At 43.1% G+C, this 26,913-nt stretch overlaps 1 protein-coding gene across 1 annotated transcript; it reads left to right on the top strand.

Annotated features, from left to right (window-relative positions):
• Positions 1-1,079: 1,079 nt before the first annotated feature.
• Positions 1,080-18,348, top strand: LOC141085215 (IgGFc-binding protein-like). Its single transcript, XM_073570467.1, has 20 exons — positions 1,080-1,133; positions 5,441-6,670; positions 6,753-7,093; positions 7,185-7,755; positions 8,114-8,712; positions 8,801-9,368; positions 9,617-10,212; positions 10,641-11,220; positions 11,313-11,512; positions 11,764-11,905; positions 12,041-12,366; positions 12,555-13,131; positions 13,591-14,192; positions 14,283-14,850; positions 14,937-15,532; positions 15,606-16,179; positions 16,255-16,454; positions 16,903-17,271; positions 17,354-17,637; positions 18,078-18,348. The coding sequence occupies exons 1-20, from the start codon at positions 1,082-1,084 to the stop codon at positions 18,085-18,087; spliced, it is 8,985 nt and encodes a 2,994-aa protein (XP_073426568.1). The 5' UTR covers positions 1,080-1,081; the 3' UTR covers positions 18,088-18,348.
• Positions 18,349-26,913: the final 8,565 nt, after the last annotated feature.

The following is a 26,913-nucleotide window of genomic DNA, read 5'->3' on the forward strand; positions in this document are numbered from 1 at the left end:
CATGTTGCCTCCTCTCAATCATTAACCTGCTGTTTGCTGTAAGAATTCTTATGGATGAGAGGAGCTTGGTGAGACTTCTGCTTTGTCATGATGTGTTGCCATCATAATCGGGTTGAAGATTAAGGCTTGGGTAGGTTGTGAGACGCAATAACCTAAATTAAAGGCATTGCCCTTTATTATTGGAGACAGGGGTCTTATGTGGACCCCTCACTGTCTGGCATGTATGCACTCACTGAACAGTCTGCAGCTGCTGATCTGCAAGAATCCAGAGAATGTCCAATCAGATCCTGCCCTACTAATCTGCATGGGGAAATGGTCAGTAGGGGTGCAGCAGAGACAAATTCATCACCACTGCAATAGAGACCTTGGAAACACAGCTCTGCTGCACTGGCAATGGATGACTATGCAACTGATATTTTGCATCTATAGAGCCAAAATGAGTTGGTGGGTCCCTGGTACAGAGCAAGCGCCAGAAGCCCTGGAGCAGGTACCTTGATTATGAATAAATGCTACATCTGTGCATGACTGTATTGTCTTGATATTTTCTTCTCCATTCACTCCCAAAGCTTCCGTTCCTCTTCTGTTGGTTACACCTGTCACAATCACTGTGGGGTCTTGGCCCACAGCTCTGTCTCGTATCTCGCCAACCGCTCACTAATTCTAGGTAATGCAGCGTTGGTTGTGACTTAAGGGAAGTTAATAGTGATGAGCGAGTGTATGCGTTGCTCGGGTGACCTCCAAGTATTTTGGCTTGCTCAGAGATTTAGCTTTATCAAAGTAGCTGCATGATTTACGGCTGCTAGACAGCCTGAATACTTGTGGGAATTCCCTAACAAACAGGCATTCCACACATGTATTCAGGCTGTCCAGCAACCACAAATCATGCAGCTGTGTCGACATAAACTAAATCTCCGAGCACACCAAAATACTCGAAGGTCACCCAAGCATGCTCGGAAAAACCCGAGCAACAAGTATACTCGCTCATCCCTAGAAGCAACACAAATTGTTGCCTGATTTCTTTCTACCTCTGTGATGTTCATACTCCTCCTAACCATTGCCTTGTCTTTCTTTCTCTGCAGCCATGGGTACGGTGACTGTCCTGGGGCTCTGGGCCTTCCTGGCCCTCCTGTGTGGTGAGTACACTGACTAATGGCCACTTGCTAGCTGCCATCCTCCTCCTTCCATTATATCCGCCCCAGGCAAGAAGTGCCGATAAAGGTTAATCCCAGGGGATCATTACCTGTACACTAGTGCCGTCACTTATACAATGGTGTAAATTGTATCCCATGCTTCTCCCCTGGTACCAGTCACTACAGTGCTCGCTGTACTGTAGTGCCGCCATATTGCTCATGTGACTAAGGACTATTCAACATCTGCCTGCAGCCATCAATGTGCCGACCAAATTTTGGTGTGTGCTCAGTCCTCATGTCCACAGACCTTATACTGGGCCCCATGTAAGAAAAATATTCATTCTCTAATTTTATCAATTTCTCATCAATCTACACAATAATCTCATTAACACCAGTGACTATATAGCAGGATCATGCCTCACTGTCTTCAGTACCAGCTGTATAGTAGTGCTGGAAACATTCTCATCCAGCAGTCAGATACAATAGTGTCATCTCTATATGGCTGACACCCGGCCATGTAGATGGTACTGTGTATAGGCAACGAGTGCAGCTCCTCGATAAGGATATAAATGTTACTGCTGTATAGGCAATAATATGACTGATAACGGTACCTATACATCAGTACCAGCCACCACTGATAAAAAATTACCCTTATAGATCAGTACTTTCCCTATGACTTGTGCAGTGTAAGCTCTGCTGTCACCTATAGCTCTGTATACGTTACTGGGGCTGCTGCATACATTACACTTGTTCTATCAATAACTGGCTATATGTAGCATCTAAGACTTCAGGGAAGTGGCCTGTATATTTAGCTGCACTTCAAAGACTTCCTCTTGATTTGATCCCAGTCTGATCACCAGGTTTTCTTTGACACTAGAATTACCCTGTTGATTTTGCTGCAATGTGTCCAGAAGGATGAATTTCATTCAATAGAAGTGCTAAATCTGAATTGCTGGCTATACTTGTTTACTATTTAGGATAGAAAGACTTTTAACTATGTAACTTTCTTGTCTCCTTGGACTTGATCCTTCACTCACTGTTGCATTTTCTATATAATATCGTTAGACTAGCAGACCCACTGGAAGGTTGGGTTCAGCCAAACTTTAGTCCAAAGATTGGGTACTCGAACTTAACTCCATAAAGTCAATGGGGGCCCAAACTTTGGTGTGCTAAGGGGATGAAAAAGCATGCAAAATTGGGTGGATGGGGGGGGGGGGGGGGAAGAGGGGTAAGCAGGACAATCATCTTGCAAACAAATGTGGACAGGGAAATTGCATAAAATAACATAGAAATAAAAATAATAATCTTGAACCTGGAGGCAGAAGCCTGAGTGGAGCAGTGCCTTGTGTATTTTACTGTACCTGTGAGTCAAGAAAAACAGGGGGTCCCCTATTAATATCCAGCCAATGGTAAGCAGACTGCTGGATGCCAGTATTAATACGTTGGGAAGCTCCATGGATTTTGGCCTCTTCCCAGCATAAGACCAGCACTTGGCTGTCTGGTTTCCCTTGGCTGGCTATTAAAAATAAGGGGAGACACCCCCCCCCCCCCCCCCATGTTATCTCTGTAAATTTATTTTGCACTATCCCTTACACAGCAGCTCCACCCATGTTCTGGCAGTAATAAAGGCTGGATTACAGGTGGAGCTGGCCAATCTCAGCCATACCAGTACTTGGTATGGCTGTGATGGCTCCAGAAGTGCCCAAAGCATAAAAGCTTGTCGATCGGCTGCAGCAGTCATTCAATAAGCTTTATTAAGCAACCAAACAGTAACTCCAATGCCCAGGAAAAGTTGGTGTTCAGCGTTCAGCACCAGACACCTAGCCTAGTATGAACCCCCAAAGTTTACAGTTCAGGTTCACTCAACCCTAACTGCAATATAACTCCATAGTCTTCATAATATCCTGGTATCTGGAAATGAGATGCCAGATCTGGAGCATTTTCTTATTAATTTAATGAAAAGCAAATATAAAGACCCTTTCCAGAAATCATGCCCCACCCTCCCATAATGGCAAACTTCAGTCTGTTGTCTATACCCTTACCTCTTCTGTTTCTTGGCCCTTCCAGCAGTGCAGGAATCTCTCAAAGCTGAGACTTCTAACTTATAGTCAAGCAGATGAGTCATGTGAAGTTCCTGCATTGCTTCAATGGGTCTCAGGAGTCAGCAGGTTCTTTGGACCTCTTCATAGCCTTTCTTTAGAGGCCAAAACATAAAGGTGGCATGGGCTAATGAGCATACATGAATTCACTGCGTTCTGTAGCGGTTGTCGTCCATTGATTTCTAAATACCATTTTTCAAAGACTGATTCCATTGGGTGTACAATTAGATCTTCTAAGCCCTTTCAAGGGTTGACTGAATGATAGGAATCTCTAGAAATTAATACATTAGCTTGAGTGATCTGTAACATTAAATGACCAGGAATCTGAGTTATCATGTTTGTTTAATCTGCAGTCTTCATTGCACAGTATACATGAACACATTATTCTATAGACTCGGGGTTGTCCCACAATGGGCTAAACTAAAACAAATCCAATAAAATGTATATGACCCGGCGATGAAGAATCTGCTGCACCTTCAGAGGTCTTGAATATAAAACTTCAGTTTTATTGGAAATATTTAAATGCTATAAAAGAGCATAATTAAACTAAACCAGAGGGCTTTGCCTCTACATTTAAGCAAAAGTTGTTTACTGTATACCACAACCCAATTCTGAGACTTGGGTAGTTTCTAGTCATCACATCAGTGATGTAGTAACTTAGTACTTACAGTAAGACTTCATAGGATAGGGCAATGGTGGTCATTCCTCCAAACTGGACAAGTTGAGGACTTAAATGAGGTGAGGTTCTCCATCACTCATTGTATTCCATAGAGATCTCTTCATTGAGGAACCCTCAGTGTTGGATCAGTAATCCATATAATTCTTTGAGTCTGATAAGATGGTCCTAAAACTCTTCATCTATTGGTTCCCAATAATCAAATGCCTAGACTTGGTCCAGAGTTTTCCCAGCTGGAAGTACAATGGCCCATTTTGACTATCTAGTTCAGTGTTTTCCCCCCCCCCCCCAACTCTAGTCCTTGAGAGCCACCAAGACATCATGGGTTTTTAGGATCTCCTTAATATTGCACAAGTGATAATTCTATCTTGCACTGCAAGAAGGCAACTGCTTATGGGGGAAAACTAAGTTATGGCTCTAGGAAGCAGAAAAATAAAGGGCTGCCCAGTCATTAAGGTTAAAACTCGACAGGCTTCAGTCCCAAATAAACATTTACAGAGGTGAGAAACTATTGGCTGTCTTGAATTGTGCAACAATATTGGGTGGCGGGGTTGCATTTTGGTACATATCACTTTCCAAATAAACTAACCTTCAATCAGTGGTGTATCTAGAATATCCTGGACCCTAGTGCAGAACTTGGACCTGGGCCCCCACCTTCATGTTGGCCAAATGTATGGACCCTTGTAGCAGTCCAGAGCCTATAAAACATGCATGTTTGCCCCTTGAGTAGTTATGTCCCTTCCTGCATCCTTATCGCTCCCAACCTGATTCCCTTCTGTTCTTCTCAGCACACGTTAAAAAGAAACGCCTTACTTTTCATCAGTCCCACTATGCAGCAGCCTCTTCTGTAGCCTGCGGCTGACTTTGGTGTGCTGGCATGGGCAGCATGTATTACCCACCAGTTCCCTGTGTTGCACCTGTGCCGCAATACTCATCCAAGTGGAATTGGTGTCGGCAAGATCCCTCCAGCATGGGTCTAATCGCCCTTTCACCCTCTAACCTTGATCATTACACTCCTGGTTTCCACAGCCACCAAATTTGATGCAGGTTATTTTAACAATCAAAAGATCTTGGTTAGATATTTTTAAAAAGATACTTGAGTGGCACAAAGAAGGCATTGGCATGTCAAAAACTATAGTTGTGCCATTGACCCAACAGTCTGAGCCATGGTGTTTGGTCATGGTTTAGGTTGTATGGCCCAGTACTACAATTGTAAAAGTGAGTCCATATCCCACTCCACACTGAGGTCATACAAAGTGTGGACTTCATTGGGACAGGAAGCACAATTCAATGAAGGCTTAACTTCTGAATGTCCCCAGTGTTTCCTTTCTGTATATATTGGGGTGCCACCTTTTGTTTCCTAGCTCTTATTACCAGATGAGTGAGTGCAATCTAACTTGTAAAATCTTAACACCTAGAGTTGTGACCTAAACAAGCACCACAAAGGGTCTACTACTACTGTAAAAAACATTCTTACCTAAGGTTGTGTTTTTTTTTTTTTTTTTTTTTTTTTTTTTTTTTTTTTTTTTTTGCAGGAACTTGTTCAGCTGGTCCGCTGGGCAAGGAATTTGTTACAGTCTTCATGCAAAATTATCAGTTATCTTACAGCAAAGCTGAGTTCCAGCTCTTCATCGCTGGGTACAATCCATCCACCACTGTTACAATTTGGATGAGTCAGTCTAGCTTCAAACAGGTCTTGACAGTGAATGAAGGCTCAACACTTTCTGTCCAGATTCCTGCGAATGCGGAGTTGCCTGGTTCTACCAAGTCATGCAATGTCATTGGCATCAAAGCTGATAAGCCTGTCTCTGTTCTTTCTCTGAATTACAAGGCTCAAAGTGCTGATACCAGTATTGTGTATCCAATCGAAGACCTTGGTACAGACTACTACGTGGTGACACCTTTGGATGGACCTAGTGATGGGTACAAAGAGTTCTCTGTAGTCAGTTATGATGACCCCACCAGTGTTGACATCTACTTGACCGGAACAGTTATCTACCAAGAGAAGACCTATAAAGCTGGTAGCAAACTCACTGTCGCCCTAGATCAGTTCAATGCTCTTCAGCTCCTGAGTGCTGATAACTTGTCTGGTACTCATGTTGTGTCTCAGAAACCTGTTGCCGTACTGAGTGGTCACACATGTACATGGAAGAACACAAAGTGCAACCATGTCTATGAGCAGCTCAGGCCAGTCTCTAGCTGGGGCAGAAGTTTTATCATACCTCCAATATCCTTGCAGCTTAAATCCGATACCATATTTGTCACAGCTGCTGAAGCTACAAAAATTGATTACCAAATTGAATACAGAAAATCAAGCCAGAACTTAAATGCAGGCCAAGTAATCCAGCTGGAAGTTCCCATCAAAATCCCCATTTATCTCACTGCCAGTGCTGGAATCCAAGTAATTTACTACTGTACTGGATGGCAAGACAGGCTTTTGACACAATTTGACCCAATTCTCATGACCATTCCTCCCATCAGCAGCTACTGTTCCTCTTACTACATCTACGGTCAGCAAGAATTTGACAACTATGGCAGCCTGGTGGTGAAGACTGCAGATGTCTCAAGAATCAGCTACAATAAAAATCCAGTTGCAGGCCTTACGTGGAGTGCAATTCCAGGAACAGATTATTCTTGGTCCACTCAGGGATTAGGGAAGGGATTTAGCTTCCAACTTATCGAGAACCCATCTTCACCCTTCATGTTGTTGTCCTTTGGATTCGTGAAGCTGAACAGCTATGGCTCCCCAGCTGTGTGCATCAATGGTGGGTATCTTATTGGGGGGGGGGAGGGGAGGGTACTGAAGGATACATCCTAATGTTAACCAATCTGATAACTGTTTTTCAGTTGACTCGGGTCCATCATGTAGCTCTGTAAAATGCAGAGCAAAAGAGAAATGCCAGATGTCCAACGGGAAGCCTATATGTGTGCCGGAATCTGAAGCCTATTGCCAAGGAACTGGTGACCCCCACTACCGCACCTTTGATGGCCGCTACTATGACTTCCAAGGAACCTGCACTTACACCATAGCCAAGACCTGTGGCAGTGATAGCAGCCTTCCAGTTTTCAACATAGAAGCTAAAAATGAAAATCGGGGAGACACTCGTGTTTCCTACATCAGCTATGTTACCGTACAAGTCTACACATATTCCATATCCTTAGTGAGATATGAGTATGGATTTGTTAGGGTAAGTTTTAATACATGTAATGCCACTTGCTGTATCAAACCCTTATACCAAACCATGTACAATAACTAACTTGCAATTTGCATCTCTTCAGGTCAACAACCAACGACAACGTCTCCCTATTAATCTGAATGATGGTCAAGTCCGCTTGTATCACTCGGGTGTCTTTGTCATCATTGAAACAAACTTTACCTTAAAGGCTTACTATGACTGGAACTCTATCCTAAAGGTCTACATTTCTAGTAGCTTCTTTGGTAGTGTTTGTGGCCTGTGTGGAAACTACAATGGAAACCCTTCAGATGACCAGATGACACCAACCGGTACCCAAGCTGCTAATTTGGTTGACTTTGGAAAGAGTTGGAAGGTTGAAGATGGCGACAGGTTCTGCTGGCACAACTGCAATGGAGACTGTAAGACATGTCCTCTTGACACTCAAAAAGCCTACTCGACTGACCAAAACTGTGGCTTGATCTCCAAAGTAGATGGTCCATTCCGTCAATGTTACTCAGTCATTGATCCCAAGCAATACTTGGACAACTGTGTATATGATCTGTGCATGAATGGAGGCTCCAAGCAAATTCTGTGCCAGAGCTTGAAAACCTATGCAGATGCCTGTCAAAGAAGCAAGGTCTCAATAGCAGAATGGCGCCAACTTTCTGGATGTCGTAAGTAGAAACTGAAGTCTAATTTACTAGAAATGTATGCAATTATTGGAGTATTACCAGAATAACCCAGGGAAAGGGTTCTAACCTCACCCATGGGCTTGAATAATGCCGATATTTCATAAGGGGTCATTGTTCCTGGGGAGTGAAATGGTATGGATACTGAAGAGCTATGGTTGACTAGTGTTAACTCCAGAAATGGCACCATCCTTGTACACTAGCTATGACAAGTGTTGATCTGGGGTGTAACCAACACAAACCTTATCTCCTACATATTCACTTCTCACCAGTGTGCATTAACCAGCTAAAAATCAAGCCTAAAATGGTACAAAATATTTATTGACACTTGATGTCTCCACAGCAATGCAGTGTCCTGAGAACAGCGAGTACAAGCTATGTTCCCAAGCATGCCCATCCACCTGCAATGATGATGCCACCCCTTCTACGTGCTCTGAATCATGTGTGGAGTCTTGTCAGTGTAAGACTGGCTATGTTCTTGATGAAGGAAAATGTATACCCAAGGCCAGCTGTGGATGCATCTACCAAGGCAGACTATATGCACCCAATGAGAAGTTCTGGGGAGACGCCAAGTGTGAGCAGGAGTGTGTCTGCAACCCTTCCACTAGGAAGGTTGAATGCAAATCCACAAAGTGTAAGTCCTCAGAACAATGTTCGGTTATAAATGGAATCCAGAACTGCTACCCCTTATCTTATAGCACCTGCTCAGCATCAGGAGACCCTCACTACATCACCTTTGATGGTGTGAAATATGACTTCCAGGGCACATGCATTTACCAGTTTGCAGCACTCTGCCAGAAGATAAATGATCTGGTGGACTTCCAGGTCAACGTACAGAATGATAACAGAGGAAGCAAAGTTGTGTCCTATGTCTCAGCCGTCCAAGTCAAGCTTTGTAACTTTGATATCGTCATTGACAGGAGGTACAAGAACAAAATTCTGGTAAGTCTGTAAATGCCCTATGAGCAAAGCTTTGTTGGCCTACGTTTTTAGTTTTTTCCAATAGTATTTATTTACCCTCTCCTTCTAGCTTGATGGTGTCTTGACAAACTTTCCATTTGTCGTTGATAATGGCAAACTATCGATCTACAAACAAGGTAATTCGGCTGTAGTCCAGACAAGTTTTGGTCTACGCGTGACCTACGACTGGGACAGTCAAATTGCTGTCACGCTTCCAAGCAGCTACGCCGGGGCAGTCTGTGGTCTTTGTGGCAACTTTGATAACAACAAAAATAACGATTTCCTCATGAAAAACAACCAATTGGCCTCAAAACCAGTCCTCTTTGGAAACAGCTGGAAAGTGCAACATGTACCTGGGTGTTTTGAGGAAGACAAGGGAGATTGCTCAAAACTAGCACAACTGGAACTTGTTCACACTAACAACAAAGAAGGATGTGGCCTCATTAAAGATAAGAGTGGACCTTTCCGTGAGTGTCATGCCAAGATCGATCCAGACAGCCACTTCAAGAGTTGTGTATATGATGCATGCTTCTATGAAGGAATACAAGATGTACTCTGCAAGATCATAGCCAGCTATGCAACCTTGTGTCAAGCGGCTGGAGTCACCATATACCAATGGAGAACTCCCAAATTCTGCAGTAAGTTAACCTGAGACTATTTTCCTATTTTACTAGTCTACATGGCCATAAACATTCAATAGATCTTGTTTCTAGGATGTTGAATTCTAAGATGGGGGGGGGGGGGGGTGAGACTCATCAGTTCAAGGCAACTCATGCTTTTAGACTAAATGGGGGGGGGGCCCCCCCCATATGACCCAATTATGTTGGGTCAAATGACCAAGTTGCCCGCTTGTGTTTAAATACTTGCTCTTGTCTTCTAACCACAGGTCCAGTTTGTCCAAAGAACAGCCACTATGAAGTGTGTGCTTCTGGATGTGCTCCAACATGCCTGTCACTTGCACCTCCTTTGGGATGCAAAGCTGGCTGCACTGAGGGATGCCAATGTGATGACGGCTTCATCCTAAGTGGTGGTGACTGTGTTCCCATAGCCCAATGTGGTTGCAGATACAATGATAAATACTACAAGGCCGGTGATGTATTTTTCCCCAGTGGCTTATGTACCCAGCAGTGTGTATGCACAGCCAGTGGCGTTGTTGAATGCAAAGCCTTCACCTGTGGAGTCAACGAAGAATGTAAAGTCGTAGATGGAGTCCAGAAATGCCAACCCATTGGGTCTGCTCAGTGCTCTGCTGCAGGCGATCCTCACTACATGTCATTCGATGGTTTGGCCTTTGATTTCCAGGGCACCTGCACCTACACCCTCACAAAGACTATCACCAAGAAGGACAACTTGGTACCCTTTGCCATCAACGTTAAAAATGAGAAGTGGGGTAATGGAATGGTTGCAGTCACCAAACTGGTATCGTTTGAAGTCTACGGATACAATCTTGTTCTCCAATATGAAGTTCGTGGTAAAATCATGGTAAGTGATCATGATCTATGATTGAGGTCAAACCTTCAGGGCAAAACTATAGTCAAGAAGTATTTCGGAGCACCTATTTGAAATATTACAATTTTTTTATTTTTGCAAAGAATAGACTAGAATGTCCTTAAATGGTGGTCTTGGAATTTGAGATCTAAAAATAAAAACCCTTAAGCCTGCTCCCAAACTAAAACATTTACCATGAGCTCCTGACTAGCTGCAAACCTCAGGTCAGAAAACTGCCCCAAAAAACTAACATTCTCCAATAACGCTTGACTCTCTCATCCCTTCACCACTAGTTTGAAGCCAAAAAGTTGAAGTTGAGCTTGTACAATATTATACAGGATGTGCAGTGGGGGAGAACATCTTTGAGGCTGGACTACTTTGTTTTAACACTGCTGTAAACTTTAATGTTGCTTTCCATGCAGGTCAATGGTGTATACTTTAACCTCCCACTAAACTTGGAAGGTGGAAAGATCCGCTGTTATCAGCATGGAATGAGGGTCCTGATTGACACCAACTTCGGTGTCCAGGTAAACTACGATCTTGTCTACAATGTCATTGTCACAGTTCCTGGGAACTACAAGGAGCAGTTGGGTGGCCTCTGTGGTAACTATAATGGTGATAAGAAAGATGAGTTCTTACAACCTGACAAGAAGCTGGTCTCTGATGCCACTGTATTTGGAGCCTCCTGGAAGGTCCCGATTCCTGGTGTATCTTGTGAGGATGGCTGCGGAGGCAGTGGAAATGCTTGTCCTTCATGTGATGACAAGAAAAAGGAGATATTTAAAACTGATAACTACTGTGGATTCCTGAAGAAGGCTGGAGGACCCTTGAGTGCTTGCTATGCCACAATTAGCCCTGATGCCTTCTTCAACAACTGTGTCTATGATCTGTGCGCTGCTGTGGGTGATGGAAAAATCCTTTGCGATAGCATTCATAGCTATGTGGCTGCATGCCAGGCAGCTGGAGTAACTGTCCAACCATGGAGAACTGACGCTTTCTGCCGTAAGTCTACATATTGGTGGCTCTACTGAAACTCTTGGTGCCGTATCTTTAGTAAAGTGTTTTTTTTTTTTTTTTTTTTTTTTTTTTTTTAGCCATACAATGTCCAGCCAACAGCAAATACAAAGTGTGTGCTGATGTCTGCTCTGTAACATGTGCTGGTCTTACTGATCCCGCCAAGTGTCCTGAAACCTGCTCAGAGGGCTGTGAATGCGATGACGGCTTCTTCTTTGATGGGAACACCTGTGTGTCCATTGATAAGTGTGGCTGCTTTGAGGATGGAAGATATTATCCAGTAGGTGCAATTACATATGGATAAACTCAAGAACTAGTGGTTGTGACCATCTAATGGATAACCTAAAGTAGTATGCTGTTTATGATATATATTTTTTTTTTTGGTAACGCTAAGTTGCCCACTAATATCATATGAAATACTATGTGGTGAATTTAATAATGCAAGGAGAAAATGACATGTTGGGCACATCCTATGGCTAAACAGTAAACTCTTGTTTGTCAAATTGGCTAAAATGAACCTTTGCTCAACAGCCTGGTGAAAAAGTCCTATCCAGTGACTGTTCCCAAGCCTGCACCTGTAGCCCAATGGGTGGACTTATCTGTGAGAATACCGGCTGTACAGCTGATGAAAAATGCCAGATCAAAGATGGTGTTGTGGCTTGTGTTAATAAAGGTAATGTTCAAATATTGGGTGGAAGTGTCTATCTCGAATCTCTAACAATTTAGATCACGAATCAATAAACTTTGAGGTTTTCAGGCTTCTAAACCTGCTTGTGCAATCACTGCATTTATTTTTATTTAACTTCAGATCCATGCAAGTCAATGAACTGTAGGATCAAGGAAACATGCAAAATACAAGATGGAAAGGCCATCTGCGTTCCAAATTTCACAGGCACCTGCTGGGGATGGGGAGACCCCCATTATCGTACATTTGATGAATACAGCTATGACTTCCAGGGAACATGCACCTACATCCTGTCTAAATATGATGGTGGAGATGGACTGGTTCCATTTAAAATTGAAGAGAAGAATGATAATCGAGGAAGCCAGGCCGTATCCTATGTCCGATCGGTGGCCATTTACGTGTATGGGTACAAGATTACGATTATGAAGGGTGAATTTGGCAAAGTTCGGGTGAGTAGAAGCTACCTTAATTGGATGTGATTTCTAACACTTAGAATTTCTGTATTATAATCTAATGAGATGGACTTGTACTTGAACAACAAAGGAAAAATACAATTTTGCCTCTGAAACTTGTAGGATTGTGAATGAAGCACAATTATACATGTCACATCTTGTCTTTCCTTATTCACTCCTAACAGGTCAATGATGTGATCACTAACCTGCCAGTGACATTGCTAAATGGCAAGATCTCGGCCAGTATCAGTGGGTTAAACGCCGTGGTTCGTGCAGACTTTGGCCTGCAGGTGACTTATGAATACAACTTCCACGTGGTGGTGACTCTGTCCAGCAGCTACTATGGCCTTACACAAGGCCTCTGTGGAAACTTCAACCAAAATAATAAAGATGAGCTGAAAACTGCAGATAACAGAGCTGTCACCTCCATTATCGAATGGGCCAAGAGCTGGAAAGTAAATGATAGAGATCCTTTCTGCTTTGATGCCTGTCCTGGACTCAACTGTCCAACTTGTGATGATGCCAAGAAGGCCCAATATGGAGGAGACAAGAAATGTGGGCTTATTAGCAAAGTTGGCGATGGACCCTTCAGGGAGTGTTTCTCAAAAGTTAGCCCAGACACTTTCTTCGATAACTGCTTGTATGATGTCTGCATTAATGGTGGCGCTAACCAGTTCCTGTGCCAAGCTCTCAATGCCTATGCCAGTACCTGCAGGAAAGCAGGCGTTAAAATATATGACTGGAGGACGCCATCAGGATGTGGTAAGTGAGAAACACACTAAAAATAACCCAGGAAGCCAAGAGTGTGCACATCTAGTCTTATGGAGGGAGGGTGTGGCTGCAAAAAAAGTCAGACTACATACTATGTTAGAATACAGAATGGAAATGCAGAGACATCAACTGGTCAGTTTTGTACACCATGACAGTTTGTTTGGATGGAAGGGAGACTAGTTTGAGGCTAAATGCTGGAGAAGTATCAATGGAGGAAGGAGATGAAGCTGCAGTTAAGTTGTATCAGGCTTGTTGCTGGGAGGAGCAGAAGTGCTGATAAGGCTGGGCATATATATTAACTTGTATTGACCTCCCCTTCCTTGGCAAATGGAGTTACTCTCTCCATTGAAGCCTACAGGATTGCATAAGGGGCACATGGTCAACACTCCTGAAGAAAATGGATGGTACTAGGTAACTATATTTACACCCAAATATGGTCTTTTTCTACAGTTTTGCCATGTCCAGCAAACAGTCATTACGAGTTCTGTGGAAACGCCTGCCCAGCCACTTGTACAGACCGCACCGCTCCATCACGATGCACGGATGACTGTGTGGAGACCTGCCAGTGTAACGATGGCTTTGTACTTAGCGGTGACAAGTGTGTTCCCACATCAGGCTGTGGTTGCACTTACAATGGTGCCTACTACCAACCTAATGAAGAATATTGGGCTGATGATGGCTGCCGCACACTCTGCAAATGTGATCCGAGTGTTGGCATGGTGGTCTGCAAGGAGAGCAGCTGTAAAGCTAGCGAAAGGTGCATGGTAAACAATGGTGTGAGAAGCTGTCAACCCTTCAGTTTCTCCTCATGTACAGGGTCCGGAGACCCACATTATACGACTTTTGATGGCAAAAGATTTGACTTTATGGGTACCTGCATCTACCAACTTGTTGGTGTGACCTCCAACAACCCATCAATTCCACAATTCAATGTCAAAGTCCAGAATAACAACCGTGGTGGAAACACAGCTGTATCTTATGCCAAAGTGGTTACCCTGGAGGTCTACAATATGGCTTTGACGCTTAGCATGGACTACCCTCGCCGTATCTTGGTATGTACTGGTTGAATGTTTTCATCTTAAATTGGGGGGAGGAGCCAATAGAATCACTTTTAAAATGATTTTTTTTTTTTTTTCCTTCAGGTCAATGGAGTAGTTACTGCTCTTCCATTCTATTTCCAAACTAACAAAGTCAGTGCCTACATCAGTGGCTCCCAAGGAATTATGAAAACAGACTTTGAAGTCACCATCAAATATGACTGGAACCATTATGTGGAAGTGACCATACCCAGCACCTTTGGGAATGCTGTTGGTGGCTTGTGCGGCAACTTCAACAAGAATCCCAATGATGACTTTATTACAAAGGATGGAAAATCAACCACGAATGTGGTTCAGTTTGGTGACAGTTGGAAAGTTGGTGATGTCCCTGGATGTTCTCCACAGTGTACAGGAAGTTGCCCTCTTTGTTCTGAAGCCCAGAAACAACAATACAAGAATGAGAAATACTGCGGACTGATCAACAAACCCAATGGGCCATTCAGTCAATGTTACTCGGTTGTGGACCCAGCTCCATTCCTCAACGATTGTATCTTCGATGCTTGCCAATACAAGGGACACCCATCATCTTTCTGTAATGCCATCAGTCTTTATGTGGCAGCATGCCAAGCAGTTAATGTCCCACTAAAGGAATGGAGGTCATCCTCTTTCTGCAGTAAGTTCTTTTCTCGTATATTAAATGTTTGCTATAGTCTTGTCTGGTTGTGACTGCCAGTTGTCATTTATTCTTCTTCCACCTAGGTCTATCCTGCCCATTAAACACCCACTATGAATTGTGTGGAGACTCCTGTTCGGTCACTTGCCGTGGATTGTCTTCACCAGCTGGCTGTGACACTCCATGCAAGGAAGCCTGCTACTGCAACAATGGATACATCATGAGCGGCCACAAATGTGTTCCAATTGCTGACTGTGGTTGTGTGTATGAAGATAAATATTACCAGAAAAATGAAATCTTTTATCCCAAGGGCCAGTGCAGTGAGAGGTGCCAGTGTAGTGCTGATGGCACTGTCCAGTGTAAGTCTGAAGCCTGTGGACCTGAGGAAGAATGCAAGTTGGTCAATGGCGTTTGGGGATGTCAAGCAAAAGAATGTGGAAGATGCGTTGCTTCTGGAGATCCTCACTACACTTCCTTTGATGGCCTTAAATTCGACTTCCAAGGTACCTGCACTTACACACTTTCAAAAGTCGTTGACTATGATCCTCGTCTGGTGAGCTTCTCGGTCACTGTGGAGAATGAGAGCTATGGAAATGGTAAAGTTGCCGTGACAAGGCTTGTGGTGGTGTCCGTCTATGGTTACACAATAGCCATTGAAAGAAATGTGAGATCGAAAGTCAAGGTGGGTATAGTCAACAGAAATGTGCTGCAACCTTAATGTTGAGTTTTATCTTCATGGTGTATTTGTGTCTTAGGTTAATGGTGAACTCGTCAAGCTTCCTCTGGTGATTGACGATGACAGCCTCTTTGTGAATCAAGAAGGAAACAACGTTGTCCTGCAGACAGACTTTGGGATGAAGATTCTTTATGACACCGTGTACCATGTGGTCCTCAGTATTCCAAGTACCTACCGTGGCAAGATGGGTGGCCTCTGTGGCAACTTCAATGGTGATAAGAGTGATGAATTCCAGCTACCCAGCAAACAGGTTGTCAAGAACGTGAATGAGTTTGGCCTCTCCTGGAAGGTTAACATCGCTGGGGCTAAGTGCAGTGATGGTTGTAATGCAGGAGAGTGTCCAGTATGTGAGGATGCCAAGCTCCAGCCATTCAAGGCCATATCATCTTGTGGTATGATCACAAACCCATCTGGGCCATTCAAGGCATGTCAATCCCTGATCAGCCCAATTGAGTATTTTGAGAACTGCGTCTTTGACTCCTGTGCAGTTAATGGAAAAGATGAAATTCTGTGCAAGAGCCTCCAGGCTTATGCAGCTGCTTGTCAAACTATTGGGGTAACAATTGGCACTTGGAGAACTGCAGCATTCTGTCGTAAGTATAGTAAACTTTCACTGTTAAAAGTTGATTGTTTCAATAATCTAAATATATAACTTTACTTTTCTGTAGCCATGTCTTGCCCAGCAAACAGTCACTATGAACTTTGCACCAACACATGTGAGCAAACCTGCTCTGGGCTCGTGTCACCAATGAGATGTTCAGGCCGATGCTTTGAAGGTTGTGAATGTAACACTGGATATGTGCTGGATGGAGATAAATGCATCACAGCTGACAAATGTGGATGTGTCTTCAATGGAAAATACTTTAGTGTGAGTATTGTCTACTACACAGCATAATTTATCATGGTATGAGATGTCTAGTCTACCATGATTGGATATCTATAACCTGATGTTTGCCTATACACCGATGCCATGGTGTTCTGCTGGACTTCACCCATAACATTCCCCACTGGAACTCTTGATCAAAATCCTCATCCCTGTTTGAGGAAACCCAACACACAGAAGCTTATTGTAGATGGTGGGATGAAACCCCAGGACTCCAATGCTGGCCACATATCAAACACCTGAAGATTATACGAGTAGGGCTACTAAATAAAGTAATCTATGGGATTTGATCATCAACAAATCAAAGCTAGATTAGAGATGCCTAAAAGTTCCCACTCTCGTCTAGCCAGTGCATCCATGACTTATGGGCATTTGGCTCTACAACTGGCTTTCCAAAAGTTGGTTATATATAATTATTTTTTTTTTTTTTTAGGATGGAGATTCCTTTATCACAGCAGATTGTACCAGTGTGTGTAAATGCGAGGCTGGAGGTGTAACCTGTAACGCAGTAAAATGTAGTGACAAGGAACGATGTGGTGTGGTGAACGGAGTCCGTGGATGCTACAAGGTGGAAGGTGAATGCTCCATGAGTTCTCAGAAGTTGGTGACTTTTGATGGTCTCTCAGGAGGTCCTAGTGGAAATGGTCCAGTAGAGCTAGTGCGTCTATGTGATGATGGAGCTTCTGGATGGTTCCGTGTTATTGCTAACTTTGAAAATTGTGGAAAGGCTACAACATTGTCCAGACTTCATATCTTCCTTGGTAGTTCCCTGGTGACCATATCTAAAGACAAGGATGTATGGGTAAGTAATCTTTTGAGGGTAGTACTGGCACTTTTTGAGAAACCTAAAACTTATATTTTTTTTTTTTTTTCCCTCAATATAGCTCAATGGACGCTTAGCTAGTTTCCCTATTGGGTCTGATGTTCTATCAGCCACTGTTGTAGAGAATTTGATTTCTGTCCAGATTGGTGCTGATCTTAAAGTCGAATGGACCATTACTGGCAGTGTAGTACTGCGTGTCTCTGATAAATTGTCCGAAGTGATCTGTGGAGCTTGTGGAAACTTTAATGGAGACCTTACTGATGATCTCAAGTCTCCAGATGGAAAGTCTGTAACTAATGTTGTGCAGCTCATAGCCTCTTGGAAAGCTCTGGACTTCACTAGTTGGTGAGTAATATTTAGGTAGTCCTTTTTGTCAAAGGTTAGTGACTCCAGCATGTTCCTGAAAACTATAGATGAGACTTCTGCTACCTTGGCAAAGCTTCAGATGAAGTTTGGCAATAGAGGTCAGCTAATCTAGGAGCCTAGAAGGACAGTTCACATAAGCAAAATCCATGCTGAAAAGTTGTCCATAACTAATCAAAATGAGATGGCACCATTATGGATGTAGACTTTTCTTTGAAGGGACTCAACCAACTGGGGCATTGGAGGCTATAATGTGGGTGGACAAAAGTGGCAGACTTGTGGCATATGTTCATGTTGCTGGATGTTGGAAACGCACACGTCATACACTTTCTTCTGAGGACATTCTAACAAAACCTAAATGCTCATGTTTAACTTTGTTTTTTGTTTGTTTTTTTTTTTTGTTTTTTTTTTTTTTTTTATAGTAATGCCTGAACCGTTAAGAACTTTCTGGACTTAATGAAAATTTTATGAAGGATGTATATAATTGAGGTGTTAAAGCATGGGATAAAGAAACTGCCAGACTACAAGATTTACACTGTATGAATAACTGACATGGGAGCTGCAACAAAGCCAATATATTGGGACTATGAGATGAATATGTATGGAAAAGTGTTTTCTACAAAAACCCACAACCAATACATTGTCAGTTCTTCCAATGGTTTACAAGGGTCAATAAAGTATTCTGATGCTGAACTCGTGGTCTAAGGCTTCTTTGTCTCGCTTTTGCTTTTATAGAAAGTTTATATTCAGGGATTTACTATGGTATACACCATGTATAGGTTTTGGTACAGCTCACAAAATGAGGTGTTAAGGGCCAGTTTGGCTGGAAGTAATGTAGTCTGAATTTTGAATGACTCTCTCATCTTCCATCTTAACAATGTATCTTCTGTCTCAACTCTTGGTGTGCTGGTCTTGGGCTAAATGGTGCCCTGTGCAATACTCAGAAACACAAACCTGTAAAGGAGGACTGGGGGCCGTAACCTTGCACAAGAGGCTCTGCCATACACCCCCACACTGACTGTTCAAGGCTTGCATTATACTTTGATGTCACTAATGCACTAGATTGAAGGTGTTACATAGAGGCAGCTAAGCAGCCGATACTTCTAACACCTGCAGCACAAGTTGTGAAATGCTCCATGTGAGTTGGAGGCAGCAGCTGAGCTCAAGGGCTTCTGCGGCAAGCCCAGCACTGATTGGTTAATGCCTGGCCAATCAGCACTGGCTTTATTGAAGTCTCTTCTGGGTTTGTCTTGGATCTGACGGTGTACAGGAGCCCAGAATGAAAGGCAAGCCACCACACCCTACACATGGTTATGGCTGGCCATGTCCCTAGCATTTGTGCCTGATCCCTGGATTTGCTCTTCTGCCATCTCACAATCTTTAACTTGGCCATCTAATGTGTCTTATGGCTTTATCTCTCCCAGGTCAGAGCACAATACCTGGCCCAATGCCTGAGCAAGCAAAGAGCCAATACTAGACAATGGTTTGACCACCAGAGAACAAGGGATTGAAAAGGCAAAAAATCCTGGTCCTTCTGTCAAGAGGGTCCCATACAGACTAAACGTCTGAACAGTATCAGTGGCTTCACCTAACTGTAGCCACTAAAATAAAGGGGGGCTTCTATAGCTGCATAACACAACTCCAGAAAGTGGGCACTTGCCCCAGACCACAATCAATGTGGAAGCAACCCTCACCACTGAAATGCTCTAATATGCTGGCACACTGACCAGTGTGTGTGTGGTGTAATTAATTGGGCTCTGGCATCTCTGTAGCTACTTGTGTAAAGGGAAGCATCTAAACTTCTACTGGTTACACCTCGATTCTTATATTCTATCTAGGCTTCTGTAGTGCAGCAAATGTGTTACTTTCCCTGTAGCATCTTTATTTTATGGCCAAGTATCTTTCCTGTTCTGTATCAATGCAAGATGGACTTGGTTCAATTATCGACACATTAATATCGTCCCTGTCTACATGGCATCAGACTTATCCGGATACGAAGATCTTTTCAGGCACGTTGCTGTCAGTGCCTTTAAACCCTGTGCTCTGACAGCATCATTGTGCTGTTGGGGGGGCATAGAACTGCATGATCTTTGCCCCATCACAAACCCATGCCTGTGAAATGACTACAGGGTTTTTTTTTTTTTCTTGTCTAAGACCCCTGTAGATGCCATTTTCACAGTCCAGAGAAGAAGCTTGCTTTTGTTTTTTGTTTTTTTTCTATATATTTTTTTTCCTAGTGATATTTCTAGATCTGAAAAGCTTAGACAATCATGCGTACAAGCTCCCCAAGACTATTAAACACTAAGTCAAAATATATTTTTTTTCATATCAACCTGTTTATCACTGATCAAAACACAATTGGTTTCATGGCATTAAATTACAATCCACTCATAAAATCCACTAAGTTAATAGACTGAAAAAAAAAAAAAAATTGCAGAATTACGGTTGCCGTAACACTGCAAAAATGTAATAAAGTTTATAATCCCCTGAAATGGTATCAAGAAAATAAAGCATCACCTTGCTAAACAAGACCTCAAACAGCTTCACCAATGCACAAATGTAAAGTTTTCATATCTGAAAAAGGTGACTTTTTACAAGGTTATGATTTTCATTTTTAATAAAATGTACACACTTGATCACTTGACCTGGAGAATTACACTTTAATTTTTTTTCAGGGCAACAAATGCCATAAAAGCAAATCCTAGAAGTCCACTGCAGATTTGCTTATTTTATGCAGTTTCACGCCACCTGGCTTTTTTTTTTTTTTTTTTTCTAGCATAGTAAAAAAAAAAAAGTGCAAAAATTAAATATTTCCTTTGAGGGGGGTTAAACTAGTATGCTTGATGGATTTATATGGAAAACAATTTAAGTCTTTGGCCACGTTCACACTGTGCAGATACTCCCACGGCTCTGCAACGAATTTGCCACTGCAGAGTCATGTACAGTACAATGTTAGGCAATGGAAATAGAAAACTGTGCACATGTTGCAGAAAAATCAGCGTACATTAGCTGAGGGTTTATTTCCGCAGCATGTCTATTTTTTGGGTGGATCTGCAGCGTTTCTGCACCCATTGACTTGCATTGATCCGCAGCAAAACCACAGGTCTCAAAAAGATCTGCAGCTTTGCTGCGGATGAAATGCTGCAGATCAGGAGGGGGAAGAGTGCGGGTGGTGACTGCTGGGCGTGTATATGTCTGAGGGGCCTGTGCAGGGAGTTACCGGGCTGTCGGAGGTCTGTGCAGGGCTCATCAGGAGGGGAAGGGGGGGGTCTGTGCATGGCTCATCGGGCTGTCTTGCAGGGGGGGGGGTCTGTGCATGGCTCATCGGGCTGTCTTGCAGGGGGGGGTCTGTGCATGGCTCATCGGGCTGTCTTGCAGGGGGGGGGGTCTGTGCATGGCTCATCGGGCTGTCTGGCGGGTGTGCAGCGGGGCTGTGCGTATGTCTGCGGGGCCTGTGCAGGGAGTTACCGGGCTGTAAGGTCTGTACGAGGCTGTCGGGGGGTCTGTGCATGGCTCATCGGTCTGTCCGGCGGGTGTGCAGGCATCATCCGATGGGACTAAAAGTCCCATTGGGCTATGCCTGCTACCCGGACAGTGAGTGACACACTAGCCAATAATTGGGCAGTAGTAGTCACATCATCTGGCTAATGTGTTGAATGTAAAAAAAAAAAAAAAAAACACATACAAATAACATACAGAACATATACAGTGCTGTGCAAATTAATTGGGACAGCAATGTTTTAAGTAAAATTGTAAATTGGTTACCTGTCAGTGATTCAAACCAGTTTTAACTGCTTTGAAGAGGTGAGTGCCTGTTCAATTAATGTCCCAATTTGCACAGCACTGTAACATCCACAACATGATGTAGAGAAGAGACACTCACCGCACACACCTAATTCCCCGAAGCAATCGATCACCTGTAATAAAAATAAAATAATAAACCAACCTATATTTACCTTTCCGCCGTAGTCCAATTAATAACGATGATCCCACGACGATCTCCCGTGGAGAACAGCCGCATCAGCTGATGTGAACGCTCTCCAGGGGCTCTAGCACTGATATGACAGGAGGAGGTAATCCTCCACTGTGTATCCCTCCACCGGGCAAGAGGTCCCGTAACCCTAATTCTCAGGCAGCAGTGCTGTAAAGTGAGACTCTGAACTCAGGTAACCTCAGTGATGGACTGAAGGAGGCATTGTCTCCTGTCAGATAATCACTGGGATGTCCCATAGAGCAGTGACATCACCTGATGTCACTGTTCTATAGGGGAGATCATTGTGGGACCCTCGTTATTAATTGGACTGCGTCGGACAGGGAGTATACGGTTGGTTTATTTATTTATTTTTTTTCTAGGAGACTAGGACGTCGCTTGGATCTGGGCGTATAATAAAAAGATGAAAACCGTGTTGTGTTTTATTTCATTAAAAGACTTTATTCTTGTTTTTTTTTTATCCCTTTCAAAAGATTAATAATGGATCGGTGTCTTATTGACGCCTCTCCATTATTAGCCAGGCTTAATGTCACCTCGAAATAGCAAGGTGACATTAACCCCTTATATTACCCCATATCCCACCACTACACGGGAGTGGGAAGAGGGGCTAAGTGCCAGAATTGGCACATCTTATAGATACGCCAATTCTGGGGCGACTGCGGGCTGGTGGGGGGGGGTCAATATCCATGGCCCCTTCCTAGGCTATGAATATCAGCCCACTGTCTGCATAGCCTTTCTGGATATAAAATATAGGGGGACACCACGTCATTTTTTTGGGGGGTCCCCCCTATTTTAATAGCCAGTAACGGCTATGCAGACAGCTGCGGGTTGATATTCATAGCCTGGGAAGGGGCCATGGGTATTACCCTCATTCCCAGGCTACAAATACTGGCTCCCGGTCATCGGCTTTCCCTCTCTGGCGCAGAAAATTGCGCGGGAGCCCACGCCATTTTTCTTTTCTTAAATATATATGGCTATATATCTTTAGATATATCTATGTATATGTCAAATTCAAAGAAGTTTTATTGGCAGGACTAAATGCACATTAGTTTTGCCAAAGCAAGTGTGCAAAAGGGAATAGGGATAGGGACTGTAGGGATGTTGGGTAGGGGCTTGTAGGAAAGGTGGATGGGGGCAGATCCAGGATGGGGCTATAGAAGTCCATGGCATAGGGAAGGGGGATGGGGGCAGATCCAGGGTGGGGGCTATAGAATGTCTATAGATACATCTATGGAAATATCTATGGATAGATATATCTATCTGTGTGTGTAATGGAGTGTGGGTTGGACAAATGTAAAAGAGGAGGTTGGACAGAAATGACATCACAAATCTTTTTTTTTTTTCTTTGTTAAAAAACATTTTTTTTTAGCTTACAAAAATGCATACAAATCCGCAGGCAAAAGCACACTGAAAAACCGCAGCAAAAACACACCTGCGTTGTCTGCCAAGAGCTGCTGTTTTTGTGCGGAAAAATCCGCGGGAGAGTCCGCACTGTGTGGACATACCCTTAAGGCGCCTTTACATTTAGCGATGCACCAGCGATCCGTCCATGATACGACCCGGTCAGAATCGCTGGTGCATCGCTAGTGAGCTGCCAAACAGGCAGATCTCACTAGCGATGTAGCGACGCAGCAGCGGTCATTACTTACCTTTCACACGCAGTGTTGCTGACTACTGCCCGCGTCCACACATCGCTCGTCGGCACCAGCAGGAAGCGCCCGACGATTTCGTGCGATCAGCGACAGACAGCGGGGGAGCCGGTCGGAGGCAAGTATCACACATAGCGATATCGCTGCTGCGTCACAAAATCGGTGGCACTTTAGCGATATTGCTAGTGATATCTCTATGTGTAAAGGCCCCTTTAGACATTGACCCACCGCCTGTATCATTAGGTGTCATTACTGCTACATGGGGCAAAACAGCAGAGCCATAAACCGCATTCTCACCACATTCTTTCAGAATAAAACCGGCAGAACAAGAACAACTCACAGAACAATTTATAGCTGGCGAAAAAAAATATCTAAAGTTTTTAGATAATCTTTTGTCATCTATAACAATCTGGACGTTTAACCCATTAATCTCAAAGTGAAGAGAGATCTCTAAAGTGTAAGAGTCAGTTACTGCACAAAACTGTTCTCCCAGTATTTTCATAGATGGATAGAAGATGACTTTGCACATAACCATTTGCATTTACTTGGATGCATAAAAAGATACAAAATCGATATTGGTCGATGTCTGAACCTACAGATGATTGACGCTGACCTGCACATGGCCCATCTGCCTGTCAGTCAGCTGCAGGGAAAGGAACACAATCACCCCGGAGCAAGAGGCCATTATATACCAATAAGATCTGCTAATTCCTCTAAGAGAAAGTGACATGTCAGCAATGAAGCATTTACTGTAGTATATGTAGTATGTGCAGTCCTATGTAACATCACAGATAACACAGTGATAGCTCTCTGAGTACAGATAATGTAGATGTCACCTGCAGTCCTGTGTAACATCAAAGATAACACAGTGATAACTCTGAGTACAGATAATGTAGTAGATGTCACCTGCAGTCCTTTGTAACATCACAGATAACACAGTGATAGATCTCTGAGTACAGATAATTTAGTAGATATCACCTGCAGTCCTGTGTAACATCACAGATAACACAGTGATAACTCTCTGAGTACAAATAATGTAGTAGATGTCACCTGCAGTCCTGTGTAACATCACAGATAACACAGTGATAACTCTCTGAGTACAGATAATGTAACAGATGTCACCTGCAGTCCTATGTAACATCACAGATAACACAGTGATACTGTAGCTCTCTGAGTCCATATAATGTAGTAGATGTCACCTGCAGTCCTGTGTAAAATCACAGATAACACAGTGATAGCTCTCTGAGTACAGATAATTTAGTAGATGTCACCTGCAGTCCTGTGTAACATCACAGATAACACAGTGATAACTCTCTGAGTTCAAATAATGTAGTAGATGTCACCTGCAGTCCTGTGTAACATCACAGATAACACAGTGATAACTCTCTGAGTACAGATAATGTAGTAGATGTCACCTGCAGTCCTATGTAACATCACAGATAGCACAGTGATACTGTAGCTCTCTGAGTCCAGATAATATAGTAGATGTCACCTGCAGTCCTGTGTAACATCACAGATAACACAGTGATAACTCTCTGAGTACAAATAATGTAGTAGAATGTCACCTGCAGTCCTGTGTAACATCACAGATAACACAGTGATAGCTCTCTGAGTCCAGATAATGTTGTAGATGTCACCTGCAGTCCTATGTAACATCACAGATAACACAGTGATAGCTCTCTGAGTACAGATAACGTAGTAGATGTCACCTGCAGTCCTGTGTAACATCACAGATAACACAGTGATAGCTCTCTGAGTACAAATAATGTTGTAGATGTCACCTGAAGTACTATGTAACACCACAGATAATAGAGTGATAACTCTGAGTACAGATAATATAGTAGATACCTGCAGTCATATGTAACATCACATATTACAGTGATTACTCGGAGTACAGATAATGTAAATAAAGTGATGAACAATCACTTTATTTACAAATACGGGTTACTTATATTTATCATGTTTCTCCACTTCTCACCACTAGGTGTCTCCCTTGTGTCTAAATTAACCCCTTCATGACTGGAACTTTTTCCGGTTTTGCGTTTTCGTTTTTCGTTCCCCTCCTTCCCAGAGCCATAACTTTTTTTTATTTTTACGGTCAATATTGCCTTGTGAGGGCTTGTCTTTTGCGGGACGACTTGTACTTTTGAACATCATTGGTTTTACCATGTCGTGTACTAGAAAACGGGAAAAAAATTCCAAGTGCGGTGAAATTGCAAAAAAAAAGTACAATCCCACACTTGTTTTTTGTTGCACTTATGATTCTCCAGGTCATTACGCGTTCATAGACACCAAACATGTCTAGGTTCCTTTTTATCTAAGTGGCGAAAAAAAATTCCAAACTTTGCTAAAAAAAAAGAAAAAAAATCTTGCGCCATTTTCTGAGACCCGAAGTATATCCATTTTTCATGATCTCGAGTTAGGTGAGGGTTTATTTTTTGCGTGTCGAGCTGACGTTTTACCATTTTGGTGATTTTTTTCCTGCTACGCCGTTTAGCGATCGGATTAATCCGATCCAATACCAAATGTGTGTATTTTTCTTTTTTTGTGGTTTATTTTGAATGGGGCGAAAGGTGGGTAACTTGAACTTTTATATTTTTCAATTTTTTTTATATTTTTAAAACTATTTTTCTTCAACTTTTGGCATGCTTCAATAGCCTCCATAGGAGACTAGAAGCTGCCACTACCCGATCGGCTATGCTACATAGAGGTGATGCTCAGATCGCTTCTATGTAGCAGAATTACAGACTTGCCATGAGTGCCGACCACCTGGTGGCACTCATAGCAATCAGCATCAACAACCATAGAGGTTTCAGAGAGACCTCTGGTTGTCATACCGACACACCGGTGACCCGCGATCACGTGATGCGAGTCACAGGTGAGCATATTTCCGGCCGGATGTTAAATGCCACTGTCAGAGTTTGACAGCGGCATTTAACTAGTTAATAGCCACGGGTGGATTGTAACTCCACCTTCGGCTATTGCGGGCACATGTCAGCTGTTCAAAACAGCTGAAATGTCCTGACTTTGAGGTGGGCTCCCCGCCGGAGCCCACATCAAAGCGGGGGGATACTGACATTGGACGTACTAAACCGACCGATGTCAGTAAGGGGTTAATATTAAATGTAATCAATTTCAGAGACATCCAGACAGATGACAGGAAGAGAAGACAGGTGTACTGACTCATATCTGTTTCACTGATCATAGGAATATCAGAGATACAGGCTGTCAATTCATGAGCGGAGTAATGCATGCTGGGAAGTGATGGGAAGGACGTTCTCTCTCTCATAATGCTGGCAAAATGGTGATGAGTAGAGGTGAGCGACTTTGCCTTTTTTCAGGTCGAGTCGGGTTTCATGAAACCCGACTTTCGCAAAAGTCGGGTCGAACGAAATCGGCCGATTATCGTGAAAAGTCGAAGGCCGACTGAAACACGAAACCCAATGCAAGTCAATAGGAAAGCAAAGTCGGCAGGGAGTGGAGAACAGGAAACACACCTACAGTGCCAATTTGAATGGCAAAAACATCAATTTTTATTAATGAAGCTTTGCAACCTTAATTTACTTCATAATAATAGTTACACACTGAAAACTGGGGGTTATTTGGCTAAAGTTGTGG

This window comes from Dendrobates tinctorius, unplaced genomic scaffold, assembly GCF_039654945.1.
Source record: "Dendrobates tinctorius isolate UK_male_01 unplaced genomic scaffold, ASM3965494v1 ptg000028l, whole genome shotgun sequence".
Lineage (NCBI taxonomy): Eukaryota > Metazoa > Chordata > Amphibia > Anura > Dendrobatidae > Dendrobates > Dendrobates tinctorius.